This window comes from Dendrobium catenatum, unplaced genomic scaffold (assembly GCF_001605985.2).
Source record: "Dendrobium catenatum unplaced genomic scaffold, ASM160598v2 fragScaff_scaffold_488, whole genome shotgun sequence".
Taxonomy (NCBI): domain Eukaryota; kingdom Viridiplantae; phylum Streptophyta; class Magnoliopsida; order Asparagales; family Orchidaceae; genus Dendrobium; species Dendrobium catenatum.
In genome coordinates this window covers 868569-889187 of record NW_021318950.1, presented here as the reverse complement: position 1 = coordinate 889187, position 20619 = coordinate 868569, and the positions used below count along the sequence as shown (strand labels likewise).

The 20619-nt window shown below is 38.1% G+C and overlaps 1 protein-coding gene across 8 annotated transcripts in view; it reads left to right on the top strand.

Annotated features, from left to right (window-relative positions):
* Positions 1-1516: 1516 nt before the first annotated feature.
* The window catches only part of LOC110107905 (diacylglycerol O-acyltransferase 1A), an 82641-nt gene continuing 63538 nt past the window's right edge, over positions 1517-20619 (top strand). For 7 of the 8 annotated variants that reach the window (XM_028694456.1, XM_028694455.1, XM_028694454.1 and 4 more), the window contains exon 1: positions 1517-2050. In XM_028694456.1, coding sequence (XP_028550289.1) covers positions 1658-2050 — 393 coding nt within the window. In that variant the 5' untranslated portion in view covers positions 1517-1657. The remainder of the gene's footprint in view (positions 2051-20619) is intronic. The other variant, XM_020838348.2, reaches the window with a different exon arrangement.

Genomic DNA, 20619 nt, shown 5'->3' with positions numbered 1-20619 from the left:
GAACTTCACTTCGGCTTCGTTTGGGACGACTTTCTTCCTTCTTCTTAAAACAGCTTTGTAGTACAGAAAATAAAATTTTTATACAAGAAGCTATTTTAAGAAGCAATGAAAAAATAGTCCCAAATGAAGCCATCATCTCCAATAATATACATTTACATTAATTATGTCCACTTGAATTTTTTTTTTTCCTCTTCAACTCATTATATGCAAAGATCACTGCTTTGCACTATTAATCGAATAATTCATTAAGATAATAATATTTGATCCATATATATATATATATATAAGTAACATAGTATTCTTCCCCTAATCAAGTATTATAAACCATTTATATTTTGCCAAAAAATAAAAACCCCAAGCAATCCAATACAATCACATGGTCAAAAGTTTATTGACATACTAAAATAATAGTTATCTTGTTATCAACCTGAATAAGTGTATTTAATAGAAAAATCAAACCGTTTTTTTTTTGCTCACTTCCATCTTCCTTTCTTTTGATTTGTCTTCCTAAACACCTTAACAAAAAGAAAACTACTCAAATCATGTTTGAATTTAAATCGCTGGAAACATGTTCGAGCTATACTCAAATCTTATTTGAATCACACTCGAATTGTGATCGAACTAGATTCATTTACGATTTGAGCATGGTTCAAACATGAATTGAACATGACTGTAGCATGTAAAATGATGTTTAATGAGGTTTGGGGATTATAGTTTAATATGCGAATAATGTTCGAGATTCAAAACCCTTTTATAATTTCATTTATTTCTTGTAATACAGTCGACAACGTTTGGTGATGAATATACTGAAACATAACTAATCAAATGCATAACAATAGTAAACTTGAGCGGATCATAATTGGAAAGTCGGGAACGCCATTGTGAAATTTTATCATTGACCAGAACTAAAGCTGTGAGATCGTAGAGTTAAAGAAATTATTTGAAAGATGTAATATTGCATAGCTTACTTGTTATAAGATTTATGTGATTAGGGACTTAGGATTCTTATTAACTTTTTTATAGCTGGGATAGTTTAATATGAAAATTTTGAGTATATTATTTACATGAAATATTATCCATACAAATTGTTGGAAAATTTTCGAAAAAATATCTACAAATCAGGGGCAATTTTTCCACCGAGAGATTATTACGTGTGGTGTCCTAGTATAAGATGCGTCTGAATTTTATGATGGTATATAACAAATTCATAATAAATACAAAATTTTATATAAAAATGTATGTCCTTTCTAATTCGGACGTACTCACTGTCTTTTTTCTGAGAAATTATTAAGTGTGAAGTCTGGATATAGAGTTGCGTCCGGACTTTGCATATTTACTAAGTATTTGTTGAATATTTATTAAGTATTTTTACTAAGTTTTATTACATATTGAAAATACATAGTAAATAAATAATAAATATTTAATAAATACATAATAATATAAAAAATTATATTTTGAACACTTTTAATATTTGATTGGAGTCTGAACTCAACTCTATTAGTCTATTCCTTGATCTAAGTAATAATTTCCCCTTTTTTCGGTGGTGACGAGTCGCTGTCCTTCCGTATCGAGATATTTTCCCATCCCATACAGGAGATGCCGCTTCGCCGACGAGCCTCTTCCAACCAAACAACTCGGTAGTTCTTTTCCTTTCCTGATGTCCATTTCGATCAACAACAATGAAACTCCTTCAGTTGCCCGTCCATCTCTTCGCAAACGACGGATATCTGGGGTGGCGGCACCGGAGGCCACCGTGGAACAGGACGGTTTGGAAAAGATAAAGCTAGCAACTACTGATGAGTCGGACATGGTTACGGACTCCGCAGGCGAGGACACGAGCTCCGATGTTGATGCTGGGTATGTAGTTGGCAAACGGAAGGGTGTGGAAGAGGGGAAGAAGGGTGAAAGTGTGGTGAAAGGTGAGGAGGGAGATGATAAGTCTGGGAAAGGAGATGGACCTTTGCCGGCTAAGTACGTCTATAGGGCTTCGGCTCCGGCGCATAATAGAGTGAAGGAGAGTCCGTTGAGTTCGGCTGCTATTTTTAAGCAGGTAAATGGTGGCATTTGTGTAAAGTTTTTTTTTTTTTTTTGTTTGATTTGACGATGTTGATGGATTGCGTCATTGAAGCAGTTTTCTCTTGTAGTTGTCAATTTTTGTTCCATGCTTCTCTTTATATTCTAGTTCATATGCATTGGCGTAAATGGCGGTCATCATTGGCATCCTCGTTCTTCAAGGGGCAAAAAACCCCTCTTTGATTACTGTGGAGATTATTAAGGAAATAAATCCTTGCAAGCTGTAGAATATCTTCCTTTTTTTCAATATATTTAGTATTTTACATAGGTTGAAATCATGAATTGTATCATATAATTCTGCTATCTAAATAGAGGGGCAAGACCACCATTGAAATACTCACAAAGTTTAAATTATTTAGCCTCTTTTCATGATATTAGAGCGCTAGGAGCAAAGAGCCCTTAATTTTTTTTCTATGATTTTCCGTTAGTCCAAATTCTCTATGCAACCTATGGTTCCCAGCCATAGCAAGACATCTACTCCAATGAGAGGAAATAATTTTTTCTTCTGAAGGAAAATATCTTCCATATCGTAAGATGTTGACCAATCAAATAGTCTAATTTAAACCATTTAAGGTGATTACTAACTTTCTATCTTCATTCATATTGAATGAAGAAATCATATTTTGTCCCAAATTATGAAATTTTTCCTTAAAGGAAAGGGAAAAATTTTGCCACCCTATTGGTCCCATATTAAGTGAAGATGATCTCGGCTTTTGCATATGGGATCAAGAATATTTCTTGATTATATCTTGGTTATGTAATTCAATAATAACAAAATTCAACGGAACCTACATGTTCCTAACCACAACCAAGGATATCTGAGACATGATCAAGCAAATGTTTTCCAAGGTCTATGATGGCAACTTAATTTATGAGATTAACACAAACAATCACTAAACCAAGCAAGGTAGGATTTCAATTATCAAATACTATAACAAACTGAATTTTTTTTGCTCAAACTCAATCACTATATGTGTTTCAAAGTTAGATGCAGTGACGATGTTGTAATTCTACTACCTTTTTTAAAAGATGAAATAATTTATGAATTCTTAGCTGGACTAAATGTTGAATATGATCAAATCTACATTCAAATATTTAGAAAAACACCCCTTTCCAACCTAAAAGAAGTCTTCTTAACCATCATATATGAAGAAAGGAGATGCAGTGTAATGTTAGGAACGCCACCGGTTGGTGAAATGCTGCCTTACTTGATGTTCCTACACCAAATATAGTAGAGTTGAGCCATGCAAACATAAATTGGGTCCACCAAGGTCCAATAATCATGAATCTATGTTTTGCAACTATTGTAAGAAAATAGTACATATAAAGATAGTTGCTAGGAATTCCAAGAGAAGCCACCATAGAAAAAAACAAGCCTCAATATCAAAACTAGTCCATACATTATCAAGCAAATAATGTATCCTTGGAAGAGAAGATTTACATAAACATAGAAGGACTGAAGAGAAAATAAATAGAGGAACTGATGTGAAACAATGTGATGAAACAAGAATTGCTTATTCAAAATTAATAAAAATATGCCGTTGCTTGACTAACATAAACAAATGCATTATCAAGTTAGATCTTTAGAAAATTCGAAGGGAGAACTAAGTAATTTCTTAACGGCCCCTTGCGGGAACCGCTCCGGACGAATCCGAACCATTACAAAGTCTCCCACTTCAAATTCTTTAAATCGTTTCTTGAGGCCCGCAGTACGTTTATAGTTGGCATTGCTTTGTTCAACCTTTTTATTAATTTCCTAATGCAATTTTTGTAGATGTGATGCAAATGCAGATGCTGACTCAAATGCTCTAGACTTATGACCCATGGGGATTAAATCTATTGGCTGTCTAGGTTGATATTCGTACACAATTTGAGCTGGACTCAGACTTGTGGTGCGGTTAACGAAATTGTTATAAGCAAACTCGACAATAGGTAATTTAGAATCCCAATCTCTAATGTGTTCACCCACCAATGTCCTAAGGAGGTTGCCCAGACTCCTGTTTACAACTTCTGTCTGACCATCCGTCTGAGGGTGGAAAGCAGTGGAGAATTGAAGTTTAGTGACCATTTTGAACCATAATGTCTTCCAAAAATAGCTAGTGAATTTAACGTCTCGATCCGACACAATGATTTTAGGTAACCCATGAAGTCTGACAATTTCATCAAAATATAACTTGGCGATCCTAGAAGCATCAAACGTTTTCGAGCAAGGGATGAAGTGTGCCATCTTGGAAAACCTATCCACAACCACACATATGGAGTCATGTTTTCTAACAGTCTTGGGTAGACCGAGGACGAAATCCATACTCACATCTTGCCAGGGACAATTGGGTACAGGGAGTGGTGTATAAAGGCCTGTGTTTTGTTTTCTTTTTTTTGGCCAATTGATAGGTGTGACACTGTTTCACTAATCTGTTAACGTCCCACTTAAAACTCGGCCAATAAAATCGATTTTTAACGGCAGCGATTGTCTTGGTTTGATCGAAGTGCACATCTAAACCACCAACATGTAGTTCCCAAACAAGAAATTCACGGAGTGAGGTATTGGGAATACAGAGTTTCTGGGATTTAAACAAATATCCGTCTTCCACCAGGAAATCATCAATGATCCGATCTTTTCCAGTTATCAGAAGTACATATGTTTCTTTAAAATCATGACAATCCTTATAATCTTCTTTAATGCGCGCAAATACAATAACTTCAGTCCTCATCTCACGAGTAACCATCATCCTACGGCTTAAAGTGTCTGCTGCTTTATTTTCGGATCCTGCTTTATGTCTTATTGTGTAGGTATATTCTTGCAGGAATTCAACCCATCTTCCGTGTTGGGCATTAAGCTTCTTCTGAGAGTTAATGTACCGTAATGCTTCATGATCTGAAAAGATAACAAATTCGTGTGGAAGAAGATAATGTCTCCAATATCTAAGGTATTGAATGATCGTGTAAAACTCTTTATCGTAGGTCGAGTATGGTTGCCTGATATCATTTAGCTTCTCACTAAAATAGACAACAGGGTGTCCCTCTTGCGACAAAACTCCTCCTATACCAATTCCAGATGCGTCACAGGTTACGTCGAAGACTTTAGAAAAATCCGGAAGACGCATAACTGGTGTCTCGACCATTTTCCTTTTGATCTCCTCAAAAGCTTTAGTGGCAGATAAAGCCCAAAGGAATTCTACCTTCTTGAGGCAGTCGGTTATGGGTGCCACTATCATGCTGAAATATCTAATAAACCTTCGATAAAAGGTGGCCAATTCATGAAAGCTCCGAACATCTCTGACATTTTTTGGTTCATACCACTCGTTATATAATCGCTCTAACTTTCTTGGGGTCAGCAGATATTCCTTGAGAGGATATGATAAATCCGAGAAAAGTGACACGATCTGTGAGGAACATACACTTCTTTGGGTTTGCATACAATTGTTCTTTCCTTAAAACTTCACAGGCTTGCTTCAGATGATTTAAGTGAAGATCCACCGAGCTACTATAGATTAAGATATCATCAAAATAGACTACGATGAATTTTCTTAAGAAAGGTCGAAGGACCTGGGTCATAACTCGCATGAAAGTGCTAGGGGCATTATTAAGACCAAACGACATAACCATCTATTCGTACAACCCATCTTTAGTTTTAAATGCTGTTTTCCATTCGTCCCCGGGGCGGATTCCGCTTTTAAGACCGATCTTAGAAAAGAGAGTCACTCCGGTCATCATGTCCAACATGTAATCCAAGCGTGGAATGGGGAAATGATACTTTACAGTAATCTTGTTGATATCGCGATTATCAACACACATCCTCCAGGAGCCATTTTTTTTGGAGTTAGAAGTGCGGGGATAGCACACGAGCTTAAGCTTTCTTTGATAAATCCCCTTTGGAGCAGATCATCAACTTGTTCTTTTAACTTGGCATGCTCGCCCGGGTTCATACGGTAGTGGGGAAGGTTGGGTAGTGATGCTCCGGGTACTAGGTCTATAGCGTGCTGGATGTCTCGCGGAGGAGGTAATTGGATTGGAAGGTCCTCGGGGAAAACATCGGCAAAGGTCTCAAGGAGTGGTTGGACCTCTTCCGGGATGGGCTCTCCTACATTCTCAGTTGTTTCACGGGCCACTAGAGCGTACATGGGGGCTCCTTGGTTAAACTCAACCTCTACTTCCTTCGCAGTCAAAAGGTGTAATCCTTTGTTTGGTTTGACAGGAGTGGGTTTGACTTCCATCTTATGGGGTTTGGTTGGGAGGGTATAAGCTTAATTTTCTTGCCATTATGCTCAAACATGCATGTGTTTGTTCTCCCATAAATATGGACATTGTTGTCGAATAACCTCATCCATAATCAACACATCGCACCAAATTTTCTCTTGATATCCAACAAACGCTATGGGAATAAGGCTCCTATCCTTAATTTCGATGGTAGTCGAGTTAATCCAAGCGACCTTATGTGGGTTAGGGTGGGGTGTCATCTTTAAGTTAAGTTTGGATATCATCGCTGAAGAGATTGCATTGATACAACTTCCACTGTTGATAATAACTTTGCAGTTCTTGTCTCTTATCTTAGTAAAGGTGCGAAAAATTGAAGTCCTTCGCCAATCGTTACTGGGTTTAGGTTGGGACAAAGCACATCAATGATTTGCAGATCAACAGGGTTTTCTTCGTAGAAGAAGTCTTCTTCATCGTCAACATTAGGGTGTCAATTTTGGGCCACGGGTCGGGTTCGGGTCGACCCCGAAACTGACCCGACACTATTCGGGTCAACCCGAACCCGACCCGTTTTTAAAACCGGGTCAGTTTCCTGGACCTGAACCCGAGCCGCTTCGGGTTCGGGTCAACCCTACCCTACCCTACCCGAATGACCCGTTTTTTAACAAAAAAATTGCTAATTTTCGGGTAAAAACGTGTCAATCTCCTCTTTTCGGTTCAAAACATGGTCAAAATCGGGTTGCCGGGTCAAAATCGGGTCAATCTCGGGTTGCCGGGTCAAAATCGGGTTTTCGGGTCAAAATCAGGTCACTTTTGGGTCAATTTTGGGTCAAAGGGTTAACTCGAATCCGTCCCGATTTTTGAAACGGGTCGAAATGTTGAACTCGAACCCGACCCGTTTCGGGTTCGGGTTGACCCTAACCCGAAATTTTCGGGTCGGGTTCGAGTTGGGTTTTCGGGTCGTGTCAAATAATGACACTTCTGGTCAACATGATGGGTCAAGTAAGTCTCAGGTTCTTCCTCTTCTTCTTCAACCTCTTCGATTATGGTGACCTTGTATGGACTAGAACACTGCGAGGCAATGTGTCCATAACCGTGGCACCTATTGCACTTGGTTCTAGCGGTGGCTTTGGGAGTGTCGCATTCAAGGGTTTTTCCTTTAAAGTTAGGACGAGGTTGGGGTTGACTGTTTGTCAGTCGGCTAATCATAGGGCCAGCGGGTCTGTTTTGGGGTTGACTGGAGGAAACCCTATATGGGGTTGTGCGGGAATCTAGATGTTTAGAATGGGAATGGGTCCTAGATTCTTCGAGGTCGAGCATTAAACTGCAGGCTGCTTCTAAAGTTTCAACTCCTCTAGCAAAAAGCTCATTTCGACGATCTTCCCTAAGGCCGGCTCTAAACATAGAAAGAACTTAGGCCGGGGTAGTGGTATCTTCTCTGCTGCAACGGATCATGTAGTCATCAAATGCGGAGAAATACTCTTTCACAGGTCTACTCCCTTGGGTCAGCCTATTCCATCTATCTAAGAGCTTGGGATAGTATGAGGGAGGGAAATATTTTCTCTTGAGCTCTTGCTTCATAGTTCGCCAATTGGTGATGGGGTGTTCACTTCAAGCTTCGTGCATGTTCTCCATATTTGTCCAGTATTGTTTAGCTCGACCTGTAAGCTTCATCTCGGTGAATCTAACCTTCCTAGCTTCAAAGATCCTATACCATTTGAAATAACTATCTAACCCTTTGAACCAATCCAAGAAAACTTGTGGGTCGAGGGTACCATTGTAGGAAGGGGCGTCTACTCAGATGTTTTTAAGCAATTGGGTGTCGTTATCTCTCTAAGTGGGTTCCTTTCCTATGGTGTCCTGATTGGGTCTAAGGTTATGACTATTGTGATCCCACAGTGGTCCATAATCAGCCCGGATGTCATCACCATAGGGTGAGTGCGGCCTAGAAGGGGTGTAAATTGCGGGGTGTCCTAACCGCTTAATGTTATCATGTCGCTCACCCGTTTTGCATCTAAAGTCCGCTAAGTCAGTTTGGGTGTTCCTAATTTTCTGGGTAACTGTCCCAAGTTGGCCCACGATAAGGTCTAAAGTCGCTTGAATGTGTTCCGGATCCATGGGTAGAAGTTAGGGGATGCTGGGAGAGGCAAAGGGGTTAAGGACAACACCTAGACACTATAATTATATGTTCCTAATGCCTCTAAATAATGCGGTTTTTGTGTGGACAGCAAACTACAACAGTTGGTGAACTTGCCTAGGTGTATAGAATGAGTTTTAGGAAGTAGACAATACCTAAACACTAGGCTGGGTGATGGGGACATCAGAGCATGAATCTTACATCAGAGACGTGGCCGTCGATCTACGGCCACGATCACATCTATGTATTTTGAGTTATTTTATGATTATGTTATTTGTCTTTTATTATTATTATTTATGTTGTTTTTCCGTTTTTACCCCTTACTTAAAGGGAGGTTGTATGTAAGCCCTAAGGGCATTGTTGTCTTTCTTATTTTGAGTCCTTTTGTACGAGGCTATTTATAGCCCTCATGTTGCTCTTCAAAAAAAAGAAAGAAAGAAAGAAAGAAAGAATGATTAATTAAATATTGTTATCTTGTGTGAATTCTCATGAGAGCTTGAGAGTCATGGAGAAGGATCCCTAGTAGAGGGAAGAACTCGGATCACCCACCAATCTTGGAGACGGCCGGGTTCGTGGTTTTTATTTTTCTATCTCTTTCTTTTCCTCCTCCCACCGCCACCTTCAGCTTTACTACCTTCCTCCCTTGTCTAGCTGCCTGCCATCCTAGCGTGTCCCATCCAACGGCTAGGTCCAACCACCACCCCACCTGAACCATCATCCCACCCACAAATTTCCCCAAGCTACTTCATCCCAAACTGTCGGCCTTCCCCTTTGCCCCAACACAAGCAAGCCGCCGGCCACCCTCTAGCCTTACCCCCTTTGGTTTTATTTCCTAATCAATATTGCCATAATTTTGGTTGGATTTTGAATTCAAATTCACCCAATTTGAAATTTAAAATCTTTCCTAAAATTATAAAATCTATTTTAGGAAATTTTTCAAAACTTGAGTCCGTTTGAATTTTAAATTTGAATGGGATTTAATTAAACCTTTCCTATTTCCTAAATCCAAACCAAGAAACCCCCAAATCCCATCCCCTAATCCCTCCTAGCCCCATGATGCCGCCGGCCCTATTTTACCCTCTCCTCCTCTCCACAAAATTCCACTACCTCTTGATTACTTTCCATAAGCATCCACTCTTAATTTAGGAAGGTCTAATTTCAAAATTCAAAATTATTTGAATTTGAAATGCTTCCCTAATTTAGGAAACCTATTTTTGGGAAAGTTTCCTAATTAAATCCTTTTGAATTTCCAATTAATAAGGATTTAATTATTTCTTTCCTAATCCCCTGCTCTTAAATTTGGACACTTTGCATATCTCTTTAAATTTGAAATTAATTGGAGGTTCCCTTTAATTCTCTTCCCTTAATTAAATATCCTATGATTGGAAAGAATTCAAAAGCACCAATGCCTATTGCATGGCCGGCCTCTCCCTTTCCCATTAAACCCTTCCTAATTTAAACCCAATCAAGCTCTGATATCAATTGAAATTACTAGATGGACAAGAGGGGGGGGGTGAATTGTGAAAGATTTATAGCAATAAATAAAACCTAAACAAGAGTTCTAATATTTTTGATATTTTTAAGGTTTTAACATGAAAATAAAGTGCAACAATGGAATCCTGTTCAATCACAATATTTCACCAAGCAAATATACTGAAAATAAAAAATGCACGCAAGAATAAAAACGATAAGGAAAAAGCACACCGGATTTTTATAGTGGTTCGGTCAAACCATGACCTACGTCCACTCCTCGGAGTCTTCCGCTCCGGGAATTTCACTACAAGTAATAGCTCTCCTTTTTCCCCCCTTGGCAAGGCGGAGAAGCCCTTACAATACTCCCTTTCACCAACCCGGCGTGACGGAGTGCCAAACTCTGTTTTCACCCTCCTGGCGACGGCAGAGAACATTCTCGTTTTTCTCCCTCTTGGAGAAGGCAGAGTACCTCGAGGTCACGGATGTAGAAGAGCCTTCCCCTTGGAGATCCTCTCACAAATTCTTCTAGGGCCACAGGAGGAGCAAGATGCAGCAAGTTCGGAGCAACCGTGTGATCTTCCTCACACCTCTTCTCCCTCACAACGCTCGCCTTCTCCTTCCTCCCTCAAACCCTAAAGAACTTCTCAAGAGCTCTCTCCATCGGAATCCCTCTCTAACCACGTTCTCCTCTCTGATTCACACTTAGAAAACATAACTATTTTGACACCTAAAAATGGGCTCCAAAATCCCTGAAATTTCAAAGTAGCCGTTACTATCGTACAGAACGATTTCTAATCATATCGTACGATATGTATACCAAGCTTCGTCCTGGTGCGAAGATGTACGAACAATTCAAAATACATTGTACAGTACGATAATGAATCGTACGGTACGATCCTCAACATTACTGATCATACAGGACGATAGCCGGGACGATCAAATGTCATCTCTAGTCATCGTATTGTACGATACATATCGTACAATACGAATGGTCAAAATCAAGGCATTGTCCAGGACGAATTCCAGGACGATGAAGAATTGTCTCTGTTCATCGTATAGTACGATCTACATCGTACTGTACGACAAGGCAAAAACAATGGATCATTCAGGACGATCATAATTCGTCTCTGTTCATCGTATAATACGATCTACATCGTACTGTACGACGAGGGAAAAACAATGGATCATCCAGGTCGATCTTCGGGACAATCAGAATTCGTCTTTGTTCATCGTATTGTACGAACTGGTTCGTACAGTACGATATTCAATTTGAAATTAAGCCTTGAATTATTCCACTAATCACGGGTTAATTTAAGTAAGTATTTAAAATACATCGTACAGTACGAAAGACTTCGTATAGTACGAACGGCGGAGGAAAAACTTACTTAAGTTGATTTGATGGCTAGGGTTTTGGATTTGAACATATCGTACAGTACGATTTTCATTCGTACGATATGATCTATTCACAGAATCGTCCTGCAAGCTCAGATCGTACGGTACAAAATAACTTCATACAGGACGATCTACAGAGAAAGAAAATCTCCAAAATTTTCTTTTAAACCCCCCCTGTGTGTGTGCATGGTTGCTCAGACTTTTATGCTTTTTGTAGCCAGACTCAAGAAAATAAAATAAAATAAATAACAAAATACATTATCAGACTCATACTCCTAATCTACCCATTCTTGAATCTTCCTATCATCCTGAGTAGCTTGTGATCTTCCTGAAATGTTAGTACTCACGGACAATAACCAATAATAAATGATATTCAATGAATAGTAAATCATACGATATTTTTTGTCATCATCAAAATCTCAAACTCGGGGTCATGGCTCGCAACAGATCATGGAAGGATCTTGGCATCGTGGTGGTGTTATGGTGGAGGAGCCATCACCTAGGAGAGGTGGCCCAAAGGAGGAGGAGAAGATGGGGTTCTCGGGTAGGAGGAGGTGGAGAGGGGAGGGGCGGCTAGGTCTAGGTTAGGGTTTGGAGTAATTAAGAGAAATCTGAAATTAATTTCAAATTAAGTGAAATCAATTTAAATTTTGAATTCAAACTCCCAAAATTGGGTTGGGGAATTAAGAGGGAAAATAAAAGTGAAGCCCCCTATAGGCCGGTGGCATTAAGAGAGGAAGAGGAGGTTGGGGAGGGAGTTAAGGGTTTCCTAATTTATCTTGGCAAATTAGGGATGAGGAATTTAAATCCAATTTAATTGAAAATTAAATTGAATCACATTTGAAACGTTCCTAATTTGGCTTTTGTCAAATTTGGAAACTTTGGAACTTAGTTTGAATTTCAAAATTTGAAATTAATAGGGAAGGGAGGGGGCCGGCGGCTTGATGGTTGGCCGGCGGGTGGGGCGGCCAAGGAGGCCGGCGGGCTAGGTGGTGCTCAGGTTTGGAGGGGAGGGGATGGCTTGGACCGGCTGGTGGATGTGGGGTTTGGTGGTGGTGGGCCGTCGGGTAGGGAGGAAGGAGGGGAGCTCAGGTGGTGGAAAATGGGGGGAAGAAGAAGAAGAGAGAGGAAAATCAAGAACTTACCTGCAGGGGCTATTGGGTACTACGATTGAGCCTCTCCAAATCTTCACGACTCTCACTAGAACTCACACAGAGATCCAAAAAATAGAAGCTGAAATTTCATATCAATATTTCTCAATTATTCTTAATATTTTGTTTATTCCATTTTTATACATTATTTTTAATATATAAAAATTGTAATGCCGCGTCCATGTCATATATTTTAAATAATTGATGTATTCCATATCTGTGTCGTGTAGTATTCGTGTCGTCGTATCTGTGTATGTGCAACATAGCCTGATATAGTAGCTCCTATCATTTTGAATTTCAAGATTTATTTCTCAAGAACTTACTTGATGGTCTATTACCCGAAGGGATATACATCATGCCATATATTTCATTCCTGGTTCAACATTATCTAACCTTCACCATTATAGGATAAACCCCACCGAGCATACTGAGCTCAAAAGGTAAGTAGATTAATTGCTTAGGAAAGGCTTGAACCATGAGAGCTTTAGTCCATGTGTAGATGAATTGCTTAGGAAAAGCTTTATCCAACAGAGCTTTAGTCATTGTGCAGTTCCAGCCCTATTAGCACCCAAAAAAGGATGACACTTGGAAAATGTGCATGGATAGCAGAGCCGCCAATAAACTTACAACTAATTACATATTTTCAATCCCTATGTTGGATGATATGTTGGTCCTTATTGGAAATGAACTTGTTATTTCCAAAATAGAATCTAGCAGGAAACGAATGGAAGTTTTCTTTCAAAACTTCTGGTGGATTATATGAATCCTTAGTCATGCCTTTTGGATTATCTAACGTTTCTAGCAAATTCATGGGACTTATGAACACAGCCCTAAAGCTATTTTTAGGGAAATTTCTTGTGATTTACTTTGATGAATTTGATTTTTAGTTCTAATGAGAAAGATCGTCTAGGCTACTTAAGATTAGTCTTGCTTAAGTTAAGAGAAGCAAAACTTTATGTTAATTTAAAAAAAAAAAATAATCCTTCTATTTGCTCGAAATCACTTTTCTCGGGTTCATAGTGATTTTTGTATGATTGAAAGCTGACCCTGACAAAATTCAAGCTATCCTAGATTGGTCTGTACCAAAAACTTTCATTGATGTTCATAGTTTTCATTTCTTAGTACTTTTTATTGAAGATTTCTTAAAAACGTTAGCATGATTGTAGCTCTTCACTGACATTTGAAGAAAGACAAGTTCGCTGGACTATATTTGCTCAAAAAGCCATGGAGCAAATCAAAGTTCTTATGACCTCGTCACCCATTTTGAAACTCTCCTATTTCAATAAGATATTTGAGGTCACTTGTGATGTCTCTGCGGTAGGTATAGGAGGTGTTCCTAGCCAAGAAAACCATCATATAACCTTTTATAGTGAAAAATTAAATGATGCTAAATAATGATACTCAATTTATGATAGAGAATTCTATGTAATTGCTTGGATCTTTAGACATTAGAGACGTTACCTTTTGCACATGGAGTTCATTATTAATATTGACCATTATACTCTGAAATTTATTAATACCCAAAGAAAGTTGAGTTGTAAACATACCAATTGACTTGAAGATCTTCATGATTTCACATTTGTTTTGAAACATAAGCCTGGGATAGAAAACGGACATACTGATGCACTTTTAGGATAACCTTGGTAGTTTCATCTTTGAAATATCAAATTTCCGAATTTGAGAGGCTAAAGATGATTATTAAGTTTGTCTTGATTTCCATTTGATATATCAAGAGCATGTCAAGAAAGATTCATCATCATTTAATTAATTTAATAGGTGACTATTCTATTATTTATGGTTATCTTTAGAAGAGTAAATGCATCTCTAGGACTTCAATGAGGACATTTATCATCTTAGAGCTACATTCAGGAGAAATAGCAGGACACTTTGGCAAAATAAAAACTATACACCTACCAGATTCCAAATTTTAATGGCCTTTATTAAAAAGAGATGTAGAAGAGTAATGAGCCAATGTTATACGTGTAGGAATGCTAAAACCGCAAAGCAAAAAGCAGAAAATATTGTGCTTTACTCATTCCTTTCCAGCATTGGGAAGACCTTTATATGGATTTTGTTTTAGGTTTACCTAGCACTCCCCGAGGTCATGATAGTATTTTTGTTGAAGTTGATAGATTCTCTAAGACGAACCATTTTTTTCCTTGCTCAAAATCTAACGATGCTTCACATATAGCAATGTTATTCTTTAAAGAGATTATAGATTCTATGGACCTCCTTCCACAATTTTTTCTGATAAAGATATCAAATTTGTGTCTTATTTCTAGGAAACATTGTAGAAGTTAATGAGTACAAAACTTAAGTTTTTTTTTTTTCAACCTTTCACCGACAAACTAATTGTTAATAAATCTTTAGGAAGCCTTCTTAGGGATTTTGTGGGTAAAAATTTAGTCAATTTGGATATTCTCCTACCTACAGGTGAGTTTGTTTATAATAGTTTACTATAGATGATTAATAAAAGCTAGCATCAAATCTTACTGTTGGCTAGTTAGACTTCAACTCTTCATAGAAGTGTTCTTTAAGGTCTAGTAGAATTGGTATAGCATCTGGAGCATCAAAAGCACCAGATGATAGAAGGGTTCGATCAACAGGGCTCAATCGTGTAAATTACAGTTGAGCAAAATGGACCCATCATTAGGAGCAAGTTGAAGACTATAAGTTAGGGAATTTTATTTATATTTTTTACTTTAACTGTGTGTGTGAAAATTGTATGTGATATTGTAATTATATATGTGTAAGACTTAGTATTTATATTGTGAATTTCATATGTTAATTGGTTAGTAGAAGGCACTTAATTGAGTTAATTAATAGTCTTGTGCATGAAGTGAGTGATTAGCCAAGCCAAGTAGCCAAGGAAGAGTTTAGGGGGTAGCCAAATATAGAAAGGAGGGAGAAGTTATGGTGGTTATTAGTGTGGGCCACCTCAATTATGGTGGTTACTAGTGTGAGCCACCCTATTCCCCTTTCCTTCTTTTCAAATTTATTTTTCTTTTATTGTAACTTGTATTTAATCATCATTTGCTGTGAAATGAAGTGCTTAGATTTGAAATTGTAGTGAATTCCAAGTGGTAGCTTGGATTGATGGTCGGCCATAAAAGAGGGGTTTGGTGATCTCTCATTTAATCATCTTTGGTGAGTTAATTGTTTTTATTTTTGTGTTGATGTAATATTTTGTCATGATTTTTTTTGCCTTTCTCCCAAATTTATTCTAAAAATATTTTCTCCGAAAAGTCCCATAATAATCCTCATTTAGATCCCCACTTATAATGGTCGATCAAACCTGGGTTGCAATTTGACCTAGTATTGATCAAGTTTTGATTTGGTGGTCTTAAACTCTTTCGAAAATTGTGAGAACTCCAAAATACATCTAAAGATATCTTTCTATCATTCTATAGTCATTTCCCCAATTTTCTGAGTATAAGACCTACCAATAATAGCCTAGACTCTAACTAGTCAAATTGGCCATATTTGGATTATTTTAGATTACCCTCTTATAAAATCCCAAAAGAATATCTAGACTTAAAAAATTCTAAAAGCTTCCAGATAACAAATAGATTTTCATTTCTAAATTTTGAATTTGTTTTGATGATTTTTATCAGTATTTTGGGAGATCTAGTCAATTGAAGTTAGCATAGTGTTGTTTGAAATTTGAAGCCTAAACCTTAGGCCGGCGGCTGTATTACACTCTTAACTTGCAATCCACCACCAATTTAACTCCACAAATATATTTTCCACTTACATAGAATTTATGTGAAGGGTTTTTAGCTAATTTATCCCTCACCAAGTGACCCCTCCAATAGGCCATACACCCAACATCAAATTTGGTGGGATGTGATTAATCATGAGGGTGTTTAGTCACTATGTCGTGACTTTCTTTTCTGCACCTGACCTTTCAAGCTAAGCCAACCCAAGTGGTTCCTAGCAAGCAACGAGGTGCCTCTTTTTCCACGTTCTAAAGGTGTTTTCAAGTCTAGGATCGATAAGTTGGCCCCTCTCCCCTTTAAATTAAAATTTAAATGAGGAGTGCCTTCATACAAGTGCCCTTTAGCATGCAAACCGCCACCCTCTTTCCTTCATTTATTGCAATTAGAATTTTATAATTTAAATTTGAATATGGTAGTTTGTAATTTATGAGTCCCATCATGTTTAAATACTAATGGGAATGAATGAAATGAGGCTTTTTATTATGTTTGTGCCAATTTGATCTGTCTCCTTTCTTCTTGATGTTGGATGACCATATGGAGGTTTGATGACTTCCATGGCTTGATTATATTATTTCTTTAATGGGAAATCATAAAATTAAGTGTATTATTTTTGTTCCATGTTTCTAAATTGATGTCCTTACTTTGAAATAGAGGATGGTACCCTCTTCTGCCATTGGTTGTGGACGACCATTAATGATATTTGATGCTTCTATGGTCATGGTGAGTTGAGGCTTGCCATGGCTACACATTCATATTCACTTTGTCTAGTCATATTTCGCCATCTTCCATCCTCACCACCTAAGAAATCCATTAAAAAGAAAATCATAAAACCATTCCTCAAGCCATAATTCTACTCCACCTAAAAACCCTAAAAACCCTAATTTATTATGCATCTTAATTTTTACCTCCAAATTAAGCCCTAGGCATGTTCTTTCACCTGATAAGCTTTCACACTTCATCCATGCCTCATGGCTGAATGAATCTCATTTATCTGCTTCGCAAAATGTCTCATCTTTAAGAGGTTGGTCTCGACCAACCTTGAAAAAAACCCATTCCAATCATCTCCAATAGTTGACATTGACATCCACTTCATCAGTTATCATACAACAATAAGAGGGCATCATCTCAATCATATTTTAGCGCACTTCCATTGTGATCAATTCGCTATCAAATAAAAATTCCTAAGGTGCTTTTGTCAAGGTTAGTTTGGTGACTTTCATTTCTTAGTAATCCTATTGTAATATTTTGATTTTTTTTTAAAAAAAAAATCCTTGTTGAGGTTACAAAACATCAGTTCAACCTCTTATGAATCCTTGATGGTGATGACTTCAGGACTTCATAAACATTTTCTTGAATATTTTAAAGTCTCATCCATTTCCCTTCATTATTCTTGCTTTCATCCATAGCCTGTGGCTGACTACTATTCATTGTTTCCTCTCCACCAACGATATGCCCACACAATCATTTTCTCATCCTCATTAAAAAATCCCACTATATTAATTTCAATGTTAAAAAAATTTTAACTCTACAAAATATAGTGCTCAAAGTAGATGAGAATTAATGCAGAAAAGAGTTCAAATTCGAAGAAAATTGTAAATTTTTTAATTTACAATTTAAACTTTAAAACATAGTTTAAAATTGCGCAATAGGAGGCGCGCCTTTGCGCAATTTTACCCCAAAGAGCCTCATTGCTTAAACAATTTTGGGTCTAGGTGAGGCTTACGCCTCAGGATCCATGAGGCGCACCTTAGAGGCCCAATTGCGCAGTAATGGGTGAGGCGCACGCCTCATATAGCCGGGTCCCACCCACTTAAGTTCTCAATAAAAAGACCCTATTTCCTCACTTCTTTCATTCGGCTTACCCGAATCGAATGGAGGAGTTCTCCGCAAGCCCATATCCGCAACCTAGCTTCCCTCGGCCAGCATTCCCGCCGCCTCTCCTACGGCGTGCCTCATGTCGGTGAGCATCTTGTGTCCGGCTGCCCTCTACGACACCTCTACTACCAGTTTTAGTTTTTTTTTTTAAATTCATGGTATTATTTTTCAAGTTATAAAAAATCTAGGGTTTAAATTTTTTTGAGATTTTTGGTTTGATTTTTGTATTTGTGCATTAGGAAGCATGGTTAAGGGCAAGGAAAAGTCAAATACGTCATTGCGGCAGGACCCTTCTTGGAAATACAGTGCACAGGTTGACGTAGGAAGTGGCGAGATGACATACGTGTATTTGAAATGTAATTTTTGTGATAAGGTGGTGAAGGGAGGAGTTACCCGCGTGAAGGAACACTTATCTGACTCACATAAAAATGTAGCACCTTGTGCGAAAGTGCCGGATAAGGTGAATGAGGAAATTACTGCTTACATGAAGAAGAGTACCATGGCCAAACATTTACAACATGAGCAATTTGATGAAAGGGTTGAACATGGTGCTTACTACGGGAGCGAGTGTGGAAAAGACTCTTCCTCCACTATATATAGTAGAGGTGCCAGGGGTCCTATGGATCAGTATATGATTAATCTAGGAGAGGATAGTAGAAAATCACAGATGATGTCTGCGGCTGGCACCAGAGCGTCGACGGCATGTTTGCATGGATATTGGCAGATTCTTTTTTGAGAATTTCATTCCATTTAATGTTGCGACATCGCCGTCCTACTTCAATATGTTATGATATGTAGGGTTGTATATGAGATGGTTGAAGACACCTTCCATGTACGAGTTTCAGACATGGATTTTGAAGGAGCTGCAGAACACAGAGCGGAGTATTGATGAGATTAAAAAGATATGGAGTGAGACAGGTTTTACCATTATGTCAGATGGATGGTTTGACATGAAGAGCAGGAGCATGATTAATATCCTTGTAAACTATCCCTATATTACGATGTTTTTACAATCAATTGAAACTTCATATGAGGTTAAAAATGCTGATTTCATTTTCAATTTATTAGATGGGTTGTTGAAGAGATCGGGGAGCAATTGGTTGTTCAAGTGGTGACTGACAATGTAGTGCATACAAAGCAGCTGGTCAGATGTTGATGGAGTAGAGGAAACACATCTATTGGACCCCTGCGCGGCACACTGTATTGATATCATATTAGAGGAACTTGGTGATCTACCTCAACACAGGAGCGCCCTTTTTAGGGCGAAGAAGATCACAAAGTTCATCTACAATCACTCATGGGTCTTAGCCTTAATGAGAAAGTTCTTTAAGAAGGAAATCATTTTCCATGCTACCACTAGGTTCGTTATTACATTTGTGCACTGCAAAGCATTTTCAATTTCTAATGCAAGTTTATCTTATAGGTTTGCCACATCTTATTTGACACTGCAGAGCATGCTGGATGTTAGGTAACCTCTTGAAGCCATCTTTACATCGACACAATGACTTAATTGTGCGTAGGGCAAGAAACCTGAGGGGAAATAAATACGAAGGTTAATTCTGAATGATAAATTTTGGGCAAGTGTGACCTATGCCATATTGAGCATAAGACCCTTAGTACAAGTGCTACGATTAGTGGATGCTGAGAAGAAACCAACCATGGGTTTTATATATAATGCAAAGGATGAGGCAAAGGAGTTGATTGCACATAACTTAGGAGGAGAGGCCAATTATAGAGATATTTGGGATATCATCGATGCTTGGTGGGAGGTCCAGTTACATCGTCATCTACATGCAGCGACATATTATCTCAATGCTCAATTTCAGCATTCAGAGAGGAAATCCTGAAATCTAGAGGTGAAGTTGGGCTTGTACCATTGCATGAAGCGGTTGATACCGAACCAGATCGTTAGGAGGCTTGTAGATTTAGAACTTGTTCTATTTTGGAATAGGGAGGAATTTTTTGGTTTGTAAGCAGCAAAATCTACTATTGCCAAACGCTCTCCAGGTAAGCTTATTTTTTGCAAAGTAACCGTACATACATAACACTTTAATATGTTATGATTATCGTTTGTTTTCTTGAAAATAGTTGAATGGTGGATCCAATTTGGTGATTCCACCCCTGAGTTACAGAATTTTGTAGTTAGAGTTTTGGGCCTCACTTGTTCTTCCTTTGGGTGTGAAGAAAACTCGTGCACATATAGTCAAGTGCAAACGAAAAGAAGAAATTGACTTGCAACACTCAGAATGAACTTCCTTGTATATATTATGCACAACAAGAGGTTGAGGAACAAAGGGTTGAAGGATGATGATGTGACGTTTGATGATATGACGTTTAATAATGACTGGTTCATAGATGATGAGACAGATTTGCCATTATTAGACATGCAGTTAAATGATCTAAGTGTGGATGTCTTGAGGGGAGAAGCAGATCAAGCGGGCACATCCACTAGTACCACACCACACACATCCACTAGTACTGCAGTACGATAAGCAAACAAAGGTATCTCACAATTTCTTATGTGCTATTACATTTAAATTATATGCAATTAACAACATACTAATCATTCTTATTGAATAAGAAAGAGAAAAGTGGGTAACATTGA